We start from the raw sequence: 13369 nt of genomic DNA on the forward strand, positions 1-13369 counted from the left end.
GAGAGCACAAGCAGGGGGAGTGGCAGAGGGAGAGGGAGAAGCAGTCTCCTTGCTGAGCAGGGAGCCCAATGCGGGACTCGATCCCAAGACCCTGCAATCATAACCTGCGCCAAAGGCAGACGCTTAACTGAGCCACACAGCTGCCCCATAGGGCTTTGATTTTAAATAATTTTTATTTTCAAACTCAAATGTTTATTTTATAAAATTTGGAAAATTATAAAAGAGAAAATGATTGCCATAAATCCCACCCCTCTCTCAAAGTCTAGGTGTCTTTCCTCTGGCATGTAATCTTGAAGGTCTTTTATCTAAGGGCAATCACAAATCATTGCTATAACACCCAGATGAAAAAAGAAGAGTCACATTTTTGTCATGGGACAAATTCCCAGCCACAAATTCATGCCTGTGTTTTTAAGGCTGTTGAGCTTTGCCTTAAATTTACCTCTGGATGCCTCAATTTCCTCACTTAAAATGAAGAGTATCCTTTGTCCACCCAGACTGCATCTGCAGACTGTAAATGAAAAAGGCATCTGTCAAAAGTTCTGAGGGACTAGAATGTTCTAGAAAAACAATCATCCCAGTAGTGCTTACATGTACTCAGTGTGGAAGGTTTGAAGGGATTATGGTTCAAAGACTCAACAAGAGGAAGCATTTTTTTCCTAAGGGTGGATTGAGGGTTTCCTGCCAACCACTTTGCCTAACAATTTTGATATTAATAAAGAGGAGAACAGAGACATACACAGACCGTAAAGCCAGGTAGCCCTGGGCTCCAACGGGGCTGTTCCTTCAACAAAGCCAAAACAGAATTCCCCATCCAGCAGGACTCAGCTCTAGTTCCCAGAGCCATTCACGTTTTGGTTCAAAGCCGAAACATAGATATCCTTGTTTACTTTGTAAATGGAAATTTGAAATGAAGTTTCAAATGCTGGTTGACACCCAAGAGGATGTAATTAGAATAAGGGGCTTTCTGGTTTGAAGATATGAAAAAAAGAAATGATCTGTCTCTTTGAAATCAAATTATTAAGTAATAAGAGAAAGGGGAGGTTTGGTTTTCAGTCTTCAAAGCAAAATCATGACCTGCAATTTTCTTAATTGGTTTTTTGCTTAAAATTACTAAGGCCAAGGTAGGGAAAGAAGGAGCAAGCTGGCGGCTGGAGAAACGGGGTGGTGAGGAGGAAGAGGAGCTCAGTGGGAGAGATCATCTTCTGGGTCAGGTGTATTCCCCTTCCAGTCCCATCTTTTTTTAATCCGTGATGGATCTAGAATGCAGTCGGGGGACTACTTGTGCATCCTTCCTCATGCCCTTTGGGGGAGGAGGTAGTATTAGTGGTGTAGCTGAGTGCAAGTCAGAGGCCAAGTTGAAATATATATGCTGGACATCATTAGATGAGTATGCAGACTCTGGTTTTAGCCTGTAATTCACATGACTACACTGAGATTGTATTTTCGATTCCTAAAGCCTCTTTGCTAATTAAAACCATTTTGCCTTGAGACTCTTAGCTCTTTTACTCCTAAAATGGTCCTGAGGATTTCATGTTTCATGGTAATTCCTGGTTTGTTTATTCTTCAAATGGAAGAGTTGTCTTAACTACAGAAGGTGCCTGTAAGGATTTCTTAACCCTCAACTTATTCTCTCACTCTGTCTCTCTCTCTCTCTCTCACACACACCCCCTCTGTAGTGACAATGTGGTATGTATTGGAGCAAGAGCTTTAGAGACAGCCAACCATGAGTTCTGGATTCAGCTCTGCCATTCACTAACTGGCTTCATTTTCCTCATCAGTAAGACTGGGATAGTAATGACTACCTCACAGGATTTTTGTGAGGATTAAATGGAACTCTCTGGATACAATGCTGGGCAATAGTGATTGTAGTTAGTAGACAATTTATTAGTAGTGGCTGCTATTAATAAGTCATCACCATCATTATCATCATAGTCTAACCTCAGAAAATCCACACTGGGTTAAAAACTCTAAGTCCAGGTACTTTAGGTAGGATATGAACCTAGCGTAATATTTCTGTGTTCATGTTGTCTATTCTCTTCTCCCTGTTGGACTAGGAAAAGGCGAGGCAAGTTCTGCCTTCGGAATAAGCACAAACAGGATGAACCCCACCGAGGTCATGTACCACCCGTGACTTTCGCTCTGAATGTGTATCTGTTTTCCCATCACACACACACACACACACACATTGTGTTATTAAAACCCGGTATCTGTGGGAAAGTAGAAAATATGTCGTCAGCTTCTTTATTCATACCTTTTTTTTTTAAGACTTTATTTATTTATTTGACAGAGAGAGACACAGCAAGAGAGGAAACACAAGCAGGGGGAGTGGGAGAGGGAGAAGCAGGCTTCCCGCGGAGCGGGGAGCCCGATGCGGGGCTCGATCCCAGGACCCTGGGATCATGACCTGAGCCGAAGGCAGACGCTTAATGACTGAGCCACCCAGGCGCCCCTATTCATACCTTTCTGTGAATTTAGTTCCATCACATCTGATGTTCCCCTTGGGCTTTACCCAAAGAGAGAAATGATCAGAGGGAATTGAATTAGCTTAAATGTTCCTTTAGGGATTCCACACCCCACCCCCACCCCACCCCCACACACACACACCAGCATCTTGTTTAAAGCTGCAAAAGCAATTCAAGAGTCCATTTTGATTCTGCTCTGAGCCAGAAGCTCCTGGTCTTTGGGGCATGGGCACCACAGAGCCCAGAGGTTGGGGCTGTGGTGGGGGTGTACTTTGTGAGGGAGCTTAGTACCATCCTGTGAGTCAGCTCCCACCCCACTTCCAGCTACTCCTCAGTTAACCATCATCCGTGGACGTATAGAAATCTCTTTCGCATCCATGCTGCTTAGCTGCTGCTCCCTTGTGGAAATAATAGGTTCCATATGTGGAGTTTCCCACTTCTCCCTGAAATAAAGCAGTGCTTCCTCTTGTTTCTCCTAAACGTGCCCCTCTCTGATTACTAGAAGCAGCCTAACAAGTGAAGCGTTCTTCCTCACTGCCACATGATTTGTAGGCTTCGATTGTGGGCCTTCCCAGCATTCTTCCTGAACTTGAACAGCATCCTCGTTTTCTACAGCTCTGCATTCTCTTAAAATCAGAAAGGACGGAGATAAAATTACAATTCTAGTACTTTCTAACACTTCCTAACTATGTGTCCATTGGCAACGTTACCAAACTAAATGGACTAGTAATGCTTACCCCATAGGGTGAGCGGAGATTTAATGAGATGATGCGGTACCCATTCCCTTTAAGTGGAGGCGGAGTGGTGGGTGGGGCCTAAGAGCCAGTTTAGGAAGACCGGATAGGGTCCAAACAAGACAGTGTTGGAAAAGATTGCCGAAGAATTCGTGAATCTGTGTTCAGGGATTGTGTTACAGGAAAAATAGGATCTTTTACGTATAGGAGTAACTCTCGGGAAGTTGAGAATCTTGGGGGTGGGGATAGTCACAGAATTGGCACTGCCTTCCCTCCCCCCACACACACCCCTCCTCAAGAGGAGCGGCAGGAGAACCGCAGCACTAGCAAAAGTGACTTTTCCTTTCATTGCTTAGCTAAAATGAACGTCCCTTCTCTCTTAAGTGTTGCTACTCTGAAGCCAAACTGTTTTCAAATTGCTTTATTTTTTAAGTATTCACCGTTCTTGGTTTTACTAGTGAATGAGTTGGATGATTATATTGATCTCATCCTCCAGACCCATCCCAGGGAGTGAGGTGTGTTCTCCTCCTCCTGGAAATGTGACTGGGGTTACTTTCCCGTGCTCTGCTGATTTCTGCTGCTCACTTCAAAGCTGCCCCCCTGTTCTGCCCACTCACACGGCCCCGGGAAATGCCCGTACTCGTTATCTTTCTTCATGAGACATTCCTCTCTGCGGCAGAGGTCAGCAGCGTCCTCACACTCAGTCCTGACAGTGCTCTTCGTCCTCAGGATCACTTACAAACCTTCTAAGAGTTCTTCTCACCCCTCAAGCCCCCAGGGGCCAGAGTCTCTGCTCCCTTGTCTGCATGTGGAGACACTTCTGTGTTCTACTCCCCTGACTTCTCTAAGCACTGGCTTAGCACTTCTGCCGCCCTGCGCACCAGCCTTTCCTTCCCACGCTAGCTAACTCCATCAGTTCACACGTTGCCTCACGTGAGCATGGAATGCCAACCCTGTGAGATGGGCCTGACGGTGGCCCGCAGCAAACCTCCTCCATCCCAGAACTGAGCCTGGCACTGGGGCAGGATGGAGGCCCCAGTCCCCAGGGAGCATCAGAGTTCGGGTCTCCGCTGCGTACCCACCCCTGGCTTCACCGGGGGCCGCTTGCTCACTCCCGTCTTCATTAAAGTCATCTACTGCCTTTTCTCCTAGACATTCCAGAAGCATTAGTTGGTTTTGCCATTGTAGTGTCTGAAGAGAACATATTTAGTCCCAGGTCAAAAACCTTGGCTGAAAGTTCTGACTAAAAAGCCAGGCGTCGTTATTAAATTGTCACAGAGTTAGCCGTGATATTTGAGGAAGTGATGAAATGGCTATAAATGACGTAAGCTTTGCAATGGGCAAACGTGTCCGCAACTTCTAACATCTGGGAAGAGAGGGAGGGCCACCGCTTCGGCAGGCTCCCCCTGACCCACCCAGAAAGTCCAAGTAGGGCTGCTCTGCAAAAGGGGTGGTTGCACTTGGTGGTGTGGATGCTGCTTCTCGGGGAACTGTCCACATGGCTGCCTCCCTGGCCCTCCTGAGCTGGAGAGACCCGTCCTGTGAATTGAATCCCTGGTTTTCGTGCCCCTTGATCACTATTCCATACCCTTTTCCCGTGAGTGGAGCTGGGCTCCGGGCCCTATTAGTGGGTCTTTGGTCTCTGGGCAAAGCTTCCACAGCTTCCCTGGAGACCGTGGTGTCTGCAAGATGTCCGTTTGCTTAATGGTGTCAGAGGCCTCTCATAAATTTCAGAGCAACAGGAACTGAGGCTTTGAAATTCCAGCTATGGATGGGCTTGGTATGAGGTCTGTTCCAAAAATGGGAGCATTTAGTTTTCCAGTCAAGCCCTGAGGACTAATCACTCGGATCGGGGCCTGGAGGAGACAAACGCAGGGTCCAGAGCCCAGGGGAGTGCAGCCAGTGTCTGGACTTCTGGGGGGTCCTCCTTGGAGTTGCCTGTTGGCCTTCACTGCCTTCCTTTCCTATGTAAGTATCTAGGCTTTTCCTTCCTCCACTTGATATTTCCTTGAGTTTTTAGAAAGAAAAGAAAGACAAATTATGAGGGGAAAAGGCAAGAGAGTAGAGGAAGGTAGAGAAAGAGTAGGGGGAGAGAGAGAGAAGGAGGAAGGGAAAAAGAGACACTCATTCTCTGGGACAAAGCTGGGAATTGGGGGGTTTCCTTGTAAAGCTCATTTTGATTGAAGTTACTGAGCAAATCCTCCACCTGGCGTGACTGCCTGCCCTGCCTGGATTGGAGAGGTGATACACGAGCAGCACCCGGAACATAGACACGCAGAAAGTGGGAGCCCCTCCTCTCCTCCTTCTGACCTTCCCCAGACTCCCTTTCCTCCGGAACCTTGGGGAAGCTTCTGGGAACATCAGCAGGAATGGTCTTGTGTGTCTGGCCTGACCATGCTGCAGCGCTGGAGTTTTCTCTGCTGATTCTGGTAGTGTCCGAGGCAAACATCTTTAAAAGCCCTAGAACGGGAACGATCACTGCCCTGCACTTGTGGTCTGCTTCGCACTTGGCGCGGGGCTTCTGGGCCCCGGGGTCCGTGAGGCCTGCGCGGCAATTCTAGGGGCCGGCGTGCCCACTGCCTCCCCTCATGCTGTGGCTGGCTGGCTCGCACTGAGGTGGCACAGGGAGAGCACAGGGCCACAGTGTGGCTCCCCCCCCCGGGACCGCTGTCTGGTTCCCCCCTTCCCCTCCACTTCTCAAGTGCAGATCATGTAAACCCAAAGCTGCCAAGTGTGCTGCTGGAAACAGGACCTGCCCTGCACATTACACACATGGAGCTTCTTGGGATCTGGGGTCAGGACGTCACCCTGTGTCCATTCTTGAACAAAGTGCTTGCTTTTAAGATGTTTGTGATTATATCAAAGGGGAAAAATGCAAGTAACAGAAGGAAGCAGTAGTTTACATGAGTGCATGTGTGCAGTATGTACTTACATAATTCTCTTGCTTTTATTTTTTATACTCTAAGGTGCTTTTGTTTAATGTCACATTGGCATTTACAAAAGGTTTCTACAGCGATGTATCGCTTTTGTGATCAGGAAGAAGGTTTTAAAAATAAATGGTGTTTTCGTGATTATGATAGCCGACTGGCATCGAGCTCCCTTGGCACCTTAGTGCCTTGGGCTGAGTCAGGCAGGTGGGATTATGGAGCCAGGGTTCTGCCTCAGACGCCCGTGCTCATCCTGGTCTCTGACGTGCGTGAGCTGCCGTCACCGTGACCGTGGCAGGGACCATCCTCGTTGCCTGGGCTCTTTGGCTTCTTAGTGAGCTGCGTGACACCCAGAGGGTTTACATTGGCAGATGCTTCTGCCTCGTCACCAGGAAATCGAGGAGGATATCGTCCACCGTAACACATAAGTCCTCTTCAAAAGCAGCCACAGGAGGGTTGCTCTGTGCCCATAGACCTGGGCCAAGCTGAACCTGCCCCGCATGTGCAGAATGAGCGCATTTCCATCTAATGACCCCTGTGCATCCTTGCTTGGGCTGCGCTAGGAGGCATAGAGCTCCATATGCCACTCAGCTTCAGCACATGGCGTGACTGCCTGATGCATGTTTTCGTATATGAACCTAACACCCAACCTCTTTGTCTTCCCCCTTATTTGTCTTTGCCCTGATGTCCCCTTCCCTTTTGCACTGCCTGTCTCTGTCTCCCTCTGTTCCTCTCTCCCCACCCCTTCTCTGCCTCTGTCTCTCTCTCGCTCTCTCTCACATGTCTTTCCCATTTGCATTCCCTTTTGACGAGACCTATTTTTATAAAGACTCCTGGAGTCATTTATGAGATGAGGCAAAATATCCATAAATACGGGCTAACTGAGAACATGGCCTTGAATCTACTCCTTACCGATCCGTTTTGGAGAGTAGCGTTCCCAAAGGACAGATCCAGAGTTGTTCTTCTAGTGCATATCCAGTGACCTGACACTTGACCACAAAGAATGTGAGCAGATTGCAGGCCTTAGTACCACTTGGGTTTTGAAGAGCTGGCAGATGACCAGCTCCAAAAAGGGTCCCTTTCAAGACCCCTGTTGTTTTGCTTTTCTAAGAGGTCTTTTGTCTCTGAACAGTGCGTCTCGTGTATAATACAAGCCCAGGTCTCCACATCAGTCCAGAATGACCTGGAGGGCCCGGGTATGCTACATCAATTCTATCTCAATAAACCTGACTTTTGGGGAAAAAAATCACCTAGAAATCTTGTCACAGAGATTCTTGGGCACCATCCCAAAGATCCTAATTCAGTAGGTCCAAGGGCAGGGCCTGTGAACTGGGCTCTCTGGTGAGCTCCAGGGGGCGTAAAGCTGCTCGTCCACAGACATTTGAGGAGCCCAACTCTGAGCCCTGACAAGGGTCTCCCACTAGCTGCTTGGAGGTAGTCGTCTAAAGGGCCTTTTGTGGAGCTTATCAAAAGCCTTTTTCAGGGTCTAAATCAAATTAGATCCACTGGTCTCCAGCCCCTCATCTCTTTGTATTTGCTCTTTGACAAGTTTAATGAGCACAGAGAAGCCAGTTAGTGAACTGCAGCGGACCCTTCCAGCCTCAACATCCCGGTATCCACGGTCTGTAAGTGAGCAAGCCCATTCCTCAACCACCCAGGCCTGGGACTCGCAGGCTTGCTGTTACCAGCTGAGGCAGTTGGACCACATGTCCTGGAGGCCACTGCTGGACAGGGACCTGCCACAGCAGGGGCAAGGCTGGCCGGCAGCCCCGGGTTGGCATCTCCACCTGGCTTTGGGCGCCTCTGCCTGTCCTCACGTGGGGAAGTCTATAAGGACACTTGGATTTTTTGTTACACTACACTGAATTTATGGTGGGAGGGAGAGATTATATACTATAATGGTCTGACCACACGTGGAGATTCATTAGCATCTTGGGATTATCAGTGATGGAAGAACTAGCAGCCGAGTGGTACGTACCAGAGCATGTGCTGAGTCCAGTACTAAGCAACTTTTGCTTTGGTCAGCCCTCAGAGCCAGCCAGGAGGCAGGTGGACTCCCCATCTTATGGAAGCAGAGGCAGGCAGAGGAGCTCAAGTAGTGGCAGAGGCAGGATTCAGACTGACCCTTGTGTTTCTGCATCTTAAGCCCGGGCTCAGGGCCACTAAGCAGTCTCTCACCTTCTGCACCAGGAAATCCGTTGAATTTTCAGCCTCCAGTTTTTCCATTGGAATTATGAGATTTCCAAAGATGACACTTCTAGAAGCAATTCATGAATGGAGAGATGGCAATGTGAGTTTAATATTTAGTGGTAGTCTAAAACCCCAGAATAAGAAATGGTCTGCCTTTTCTCAAAGAGCAAGAGCTCTAAGAACATACTTTTTTCAAAAAGTAAGAAAGACCCACTCCCCAAAACACAAGCATAAAAGGACTTCTTGAAAACGCATGGAAACTGCATCTATCGTGCCATCTTGAAATAGCTATCTACTGGGTCTCCAGTGTTATTTGGACAAAACAAGGCTACTGGAGTCCATTAAAATAAATCCAAAGTGATGCCCTGTGGGCTGGTCAGCGGGTCTGTTCATGTGTTGTTCCATAGGGTACTCCTGGTGGCTGTTTTTATTCCCGTCTGAAAGCCAAGGAAGGAAAACCCAGAAAGGTTTGGTAACACCCCAGGCTCTTGTGAGTGGCGGGAGCCAGGGCTGTGAGTGGGACCTTTTTCCCAGACTCTGCCGCCCTTCCCGCCAGCTCCCAGCTTTGCCAGTACTGTGTGTGCTGCTCCCAGATGGACTTCCGGGCTTTCAGTCATCTTCATGGCGGGATCACTCCTAATCCCCCTGCCCCGGAGAGCCTCTTGCTACCATTTTTATGTATAGCTTTCCCAGACTTCTTTGTATCTAAATTTCTGTTTATTTCAGTAGAATTATACGTTACAGGCCAAATGGGAAATGTACCAGTTTCACTTACAATAATGTATCATGAGCATCTTTTTGTGTCATTAACTGTTCTTCTTCAGCATCAATTTAATGGTCATTTAGTACTCCTCTGTAATTACCTTCTGGTTTCTTGCCTTTAAAACAGAGTTTTGTAGGGGCACCTGGGTGGCTCGGTCGTTAAGCGTCTGCCTTCGGCTCAGGTCATGGTCCCAGGGTCCTGGGATCGAGCCCTGCATCGGGCTCCCTGCTCTGGGGGAAGCCTGCTTCTCCCTCTCCCACTCCCCCTGCTTGTGTTCCCTCTCTGGATATCTCTCTCTGTCAAAAAATAAATAAAATATTTTTTAAAAAACCAGTGTTGTGAAGGCTCTCTTAAAAGAATGATCACTGTCTCTTTGCAAAAAAATAAAATCAGGTCTCGTGGGGAATAGGCTTTAAATGCTCTGGTAGCTAAAATTGCCCTGGTATCTCTGAATTACACTGAATCTTTTGGAGAGATTGTTTTGGTTTTGACCTTGGTAAGTGCATAATACAGCCCTGCTGGGAAGCATGTGATGTAGGCATCTCTGGTCCTGGACTGGCCATTAGAAAAGTGAGGGAGCGCTGAGGACGACAGGCAGGGAGGGACTAGAAATCCCAGCCAAGAGGGCGCCCCTGCTCCTTGATTGGTGAGGGCCTGCAGGTTTGTCTTGCTAAGCCATGGGTCTGAGCCAAATGTCTTCTCTCTCTCCAGCAGACCCGCCCGTGGCCGCAGCTGTGGTGTCCCATTTTAATGACTGCCCAGATTCCCACAGTCAGTTCTGCTTCCATGGAACCTGCAGGTTTTTGGTGCAGGAAGACAAGCCAGCATGTGTGTAAGTGTTCCCTCGTGTCCTGAGATTCTGGGGCTGCGGGCGTCCCAGCAACCAATTACAAGAACGTTTACCTCCACGAGACATGCCTGAGACCCCGGAAGCTGGACATGGAGGATCAGAGCAGCAGGCTGAGGGACTGCTGCTTCATACCCAGCTGGTGAAAAGTCCAGATTCCAGGGCCCCAGCTCAAAGTCACTGAGGCAGAGCCCCTGAGGGTTGGAGCCTGGGGGTCTGCATTTTTCACAAGCACCTTGGGTCACTCCTGGGTTATTGCAAAGTCTGAAGAGTCCTGGATTCAAGTTTAATTCACTCTTTAGAATTTCTGGAGGGCAAGGTGTTGGGTTGGATCCCTCTGAGCAGGCAGTGTCTCCAAAGAGAGGTCTCTGCCCTCCACCATCTTTATAGCACAGCTAATAAAATAAGCTGGAAGTGCATGCAAATGGTTAGTGTACATACGCCGTATCAGAATGAAGAACAGCTTGGAAATCAAGATGTGTGCCAGTGCACAGAGGTTTCCACGCCAGGCCGAGCATGAGCCCCTCGGGGCTGCTTCTTAAAGTATAGCCAAGCCCCACCCCAACCCATTGAATCATCTCCAGGAATGGGACCCAGGAGTCACATTAGTTAAAAGCCACTGGGGATTGCCGTGGTCAGCCAGCCTGGGGAAGAAAGGCACTTGAGGAAAGCTCCCCAGAGCAGGTGTCAGGGTTTGCCTAGTGGGGAGAAGAGAGAGGTTATTCTAGGCCTGGAGTGTCGGGGGACCTGCTGTTACAGGCTACCTGTTGTGGCTACAGCAGGAGGAGACAGGATTGGAAACAAGTGGGAGGCCAGAGCGTATTGGAAGTGAGCCTTTATTCTCTAGGTGGTGGGAACCACGTTGGTTTGGGGAAGGGATGTTTTAAGAAAATGAATCTGTCCGTAGTCGAATACTCTTAGGTGGCCCCATACTGAACCTCAGCACTATTGACATCCGGGGCTGGGTAATCCTTTGCTGTGCACGGAGGGATGTTAGCAGCAGCCCTGGCCTCCACCCACTAGGTGCCAGGAGCCCCACCACCTTACTGTGGTGACCATCAAAATGTCTCCAGATTGCCAAATGTCCCCTGAGGGGTGGGAGGAAAGAAAATCCGCCCTCCGCCCCCATTAAAAACCACCCGTCTATATGAAGTTGCCATTTCTATAGGTCATGACTGGCAGAAAGGTAGCAATTCCATATGGTCCAACTTAATAGTACCAGTAAGTGATACTAAAATGTTAACAAAAGCTAGCATTTATTGAACTTTTTTTGCTTCACGCCAGACACCATTCCAGGCCTGATCTGTGTGCTAACTCATGTAATCCTCCTCATGACCCCACGAGTTAGGCACAGAGAGCTCGTGCCCAGGTCGCAGAGCAAAGCTTGCAGTCAAACGTCGACGGTCTAGCTCCTGAAGCTGAGTGCTTAACCATGATGCTAAGGGTGTCCAATGCATTAGCCGAAGAGCTATTGTGACTCGGGAGAGCTTGCGCAGAAAAAGCGGTGGGCGGGGCTTTCCTCTGTCGGAGGTGCAGCTGTGTGAGTGGCGGCAGGCCCCTTGGGTGGCTTCAAGCCTCACCTGATGAAGCGAGCTGGCTACCTTCCTCCTGATAGGACTGTGTGAGGCCCCAGGTCGTGTCTGCAGAGCTTGAGCCCTCCCTACCCGGTAAATACAAGCCACAGTGATGATGATCATCAGTCATTCTTCATGATTGTCATTTTTATTAAAATATACATCGGACCCCTGGAGAACTGATGGGATTGTTTTGTTAGTAGCCCAGTCATTGTGGAAAACACTAGCCCAGAAAGGAAGTTTTGCCTCTGGCCCAGATATCAGAAAGCCTCCCAGTGCGGCAGGCAGAAGGCATTCACCCCTCCATCAGTGCCCAATGCACCCAGCTATGGGTTGGGAGGATCGTCTTTGGAGAAAGAAGGCAAGTCTTTGCCAAGTTCTGACCAAATTTCAGCTTAGTTTTTCTTCCTCTGATGCCTTCCCCACCAGATCAGGGCCTGGTATAAACTTTGTGAGAGCCAACAACCTCAAGCCTGGATCATCAGGTGAGCCAACGCAATAACCTCATCTGTGGCTAAGACCCACCCCACCCCCAATCAGCTGGAGGAAGCCTTCTGAAAGCAGGGGGCAGGTGGTTTCTTGTTCTCTTCACTCTGGATCCCAAGCCCTGCTCTTGGCTCAGGGAGCTAATTGTCCATCACACTTACACACCATTGCATTTTGATAATCAGGATGATTGACTGTCTCTCCCCCATTCACATTATAAATATTGCTATTAATAATAAGCTTTCCATAAAAGCTCTAGCTATGTGCCAGGCCTGGCTCCCAGCACTCTATATAGTGACTCATGGAGTCCTCACAACTCCCTTCTCAAGTGGGAATTCTTGTTCTTGTTGTATAAATGAGAAAACTGAGCCGGCTCACAGAAGCGATTTGCCCAGAGTCCCAGAGCTAGTAAATGGCAGAGCTTAGTATTCAGTCTGATCGATTCAAACCCCCAAACCCATGTTCTCAGCTACTGACCCAGAGGGCACTCTGTCTCAGCTCTAAAAAGTTCACCTCTGTTAAAAAAGAGACAGTAGGTCCAAAATGGAGTCACTTGTGCTAAGCCCATATCACCAAACCAAAACGTAATACCTAACCCAATTGCAGTTTCAACCTGCCCCAGAAATGTGCTTAGCCAATCAGTCTGGAATTTCCCTGGTCAGCTCTAATGAAGTAGTCCGCCTGATAGACCCCTTCTGTCCCCCAAAGAAAGATGAGATCGTCTACTCTTTCCCTGTCCCTGCCCCCTTCTGCTTATACAAGTCTCCCATCTTGTACAACTCCTTGGAACTCCTTTCTACTTGCTAGATGGGATGCAGCCTAATTCATAAATCACTGAATAAAGCCAATTTGATCTTGAATTTATTCAGTTGAATTTTACTTTTGAACATCTCATGTCACTAAGTTCTTCTGTTTCCAAGAAAGGTGTTGGCATCTTCCCCATGTAAAGAGAAACCTGTAAAGAGAAACATCAAGGTCATTTCCAAGCTCTTTGCCCTGACCACAGACTCTTAAAGTCCTTTCCGTGGGCTGAGTGTAGGATCTTCCAGAAACAGCTGGGCCATCCTTGCGGTTTGGAAAAGCTGACCATTTGTGAGGATGCACAGCCATGCAAGCAATTACCATCTCTTTACCTCAGTTTCCCCACTGGCTCTTGGCAGCCCAGGGGAGTTGTATTCAGCCCACAGATGTGTTTTATGTGGCAGTACATGATAATCTGCATTGTTCTTTGGTAGTTTTAATTAGTTGTCAGCATTTTAGAAGTCATGTTTTATTCTCCATGTGGATGCCCAGACCTATCGAATAAACAGACAAATGGCGGCATTAGATCAGGCCTGAACTCCCAAATGTGCCATTTGGCTAGAATTTAGGTGCACCTGCCCCACC

At 48.4% G+C, this 13369-nt stretch overlaps 1 protein-coding gene across 3 annotated transcripts in view; it reads left to right on the forward strand.

The window, feature by feature from the left end:
- Positions 1–13369, forward strand: part of TGFA (transforming growth factor alpha) — a 105772-nt gene that overhangs the window by 76332 nt on the left and 16071 nt on the right. For 2 of the 3 annotated variants that reach the window (XM_027623459.2, XM_027623460.2), the window contains exon 3: positions 9788–9908. In XM_027623459.2, the coding sequence (XP_027479260.1) occupies positions 9788–9908 (121 nt within the window). The remainder of the gene's footprint in view (positions 1–9787; positions 9909–13369) is intronic. The other variant, XM_027623461.2, reaches the window with a different exon arrangement.

Source organism: Zalophus californianus, chromosome 8, assembly GCF_009762305.2.
Source record: "Zalophus californianus isolate mZalCal1 chromosome 8, mZalCal1.pri.v2, whole genome shotgun sequence".
NCBI lineage: Eukaryota > Metazoa > Chordata > Mammalia > Carnivora > Otariidae > Zalophus > Zalophus californianus.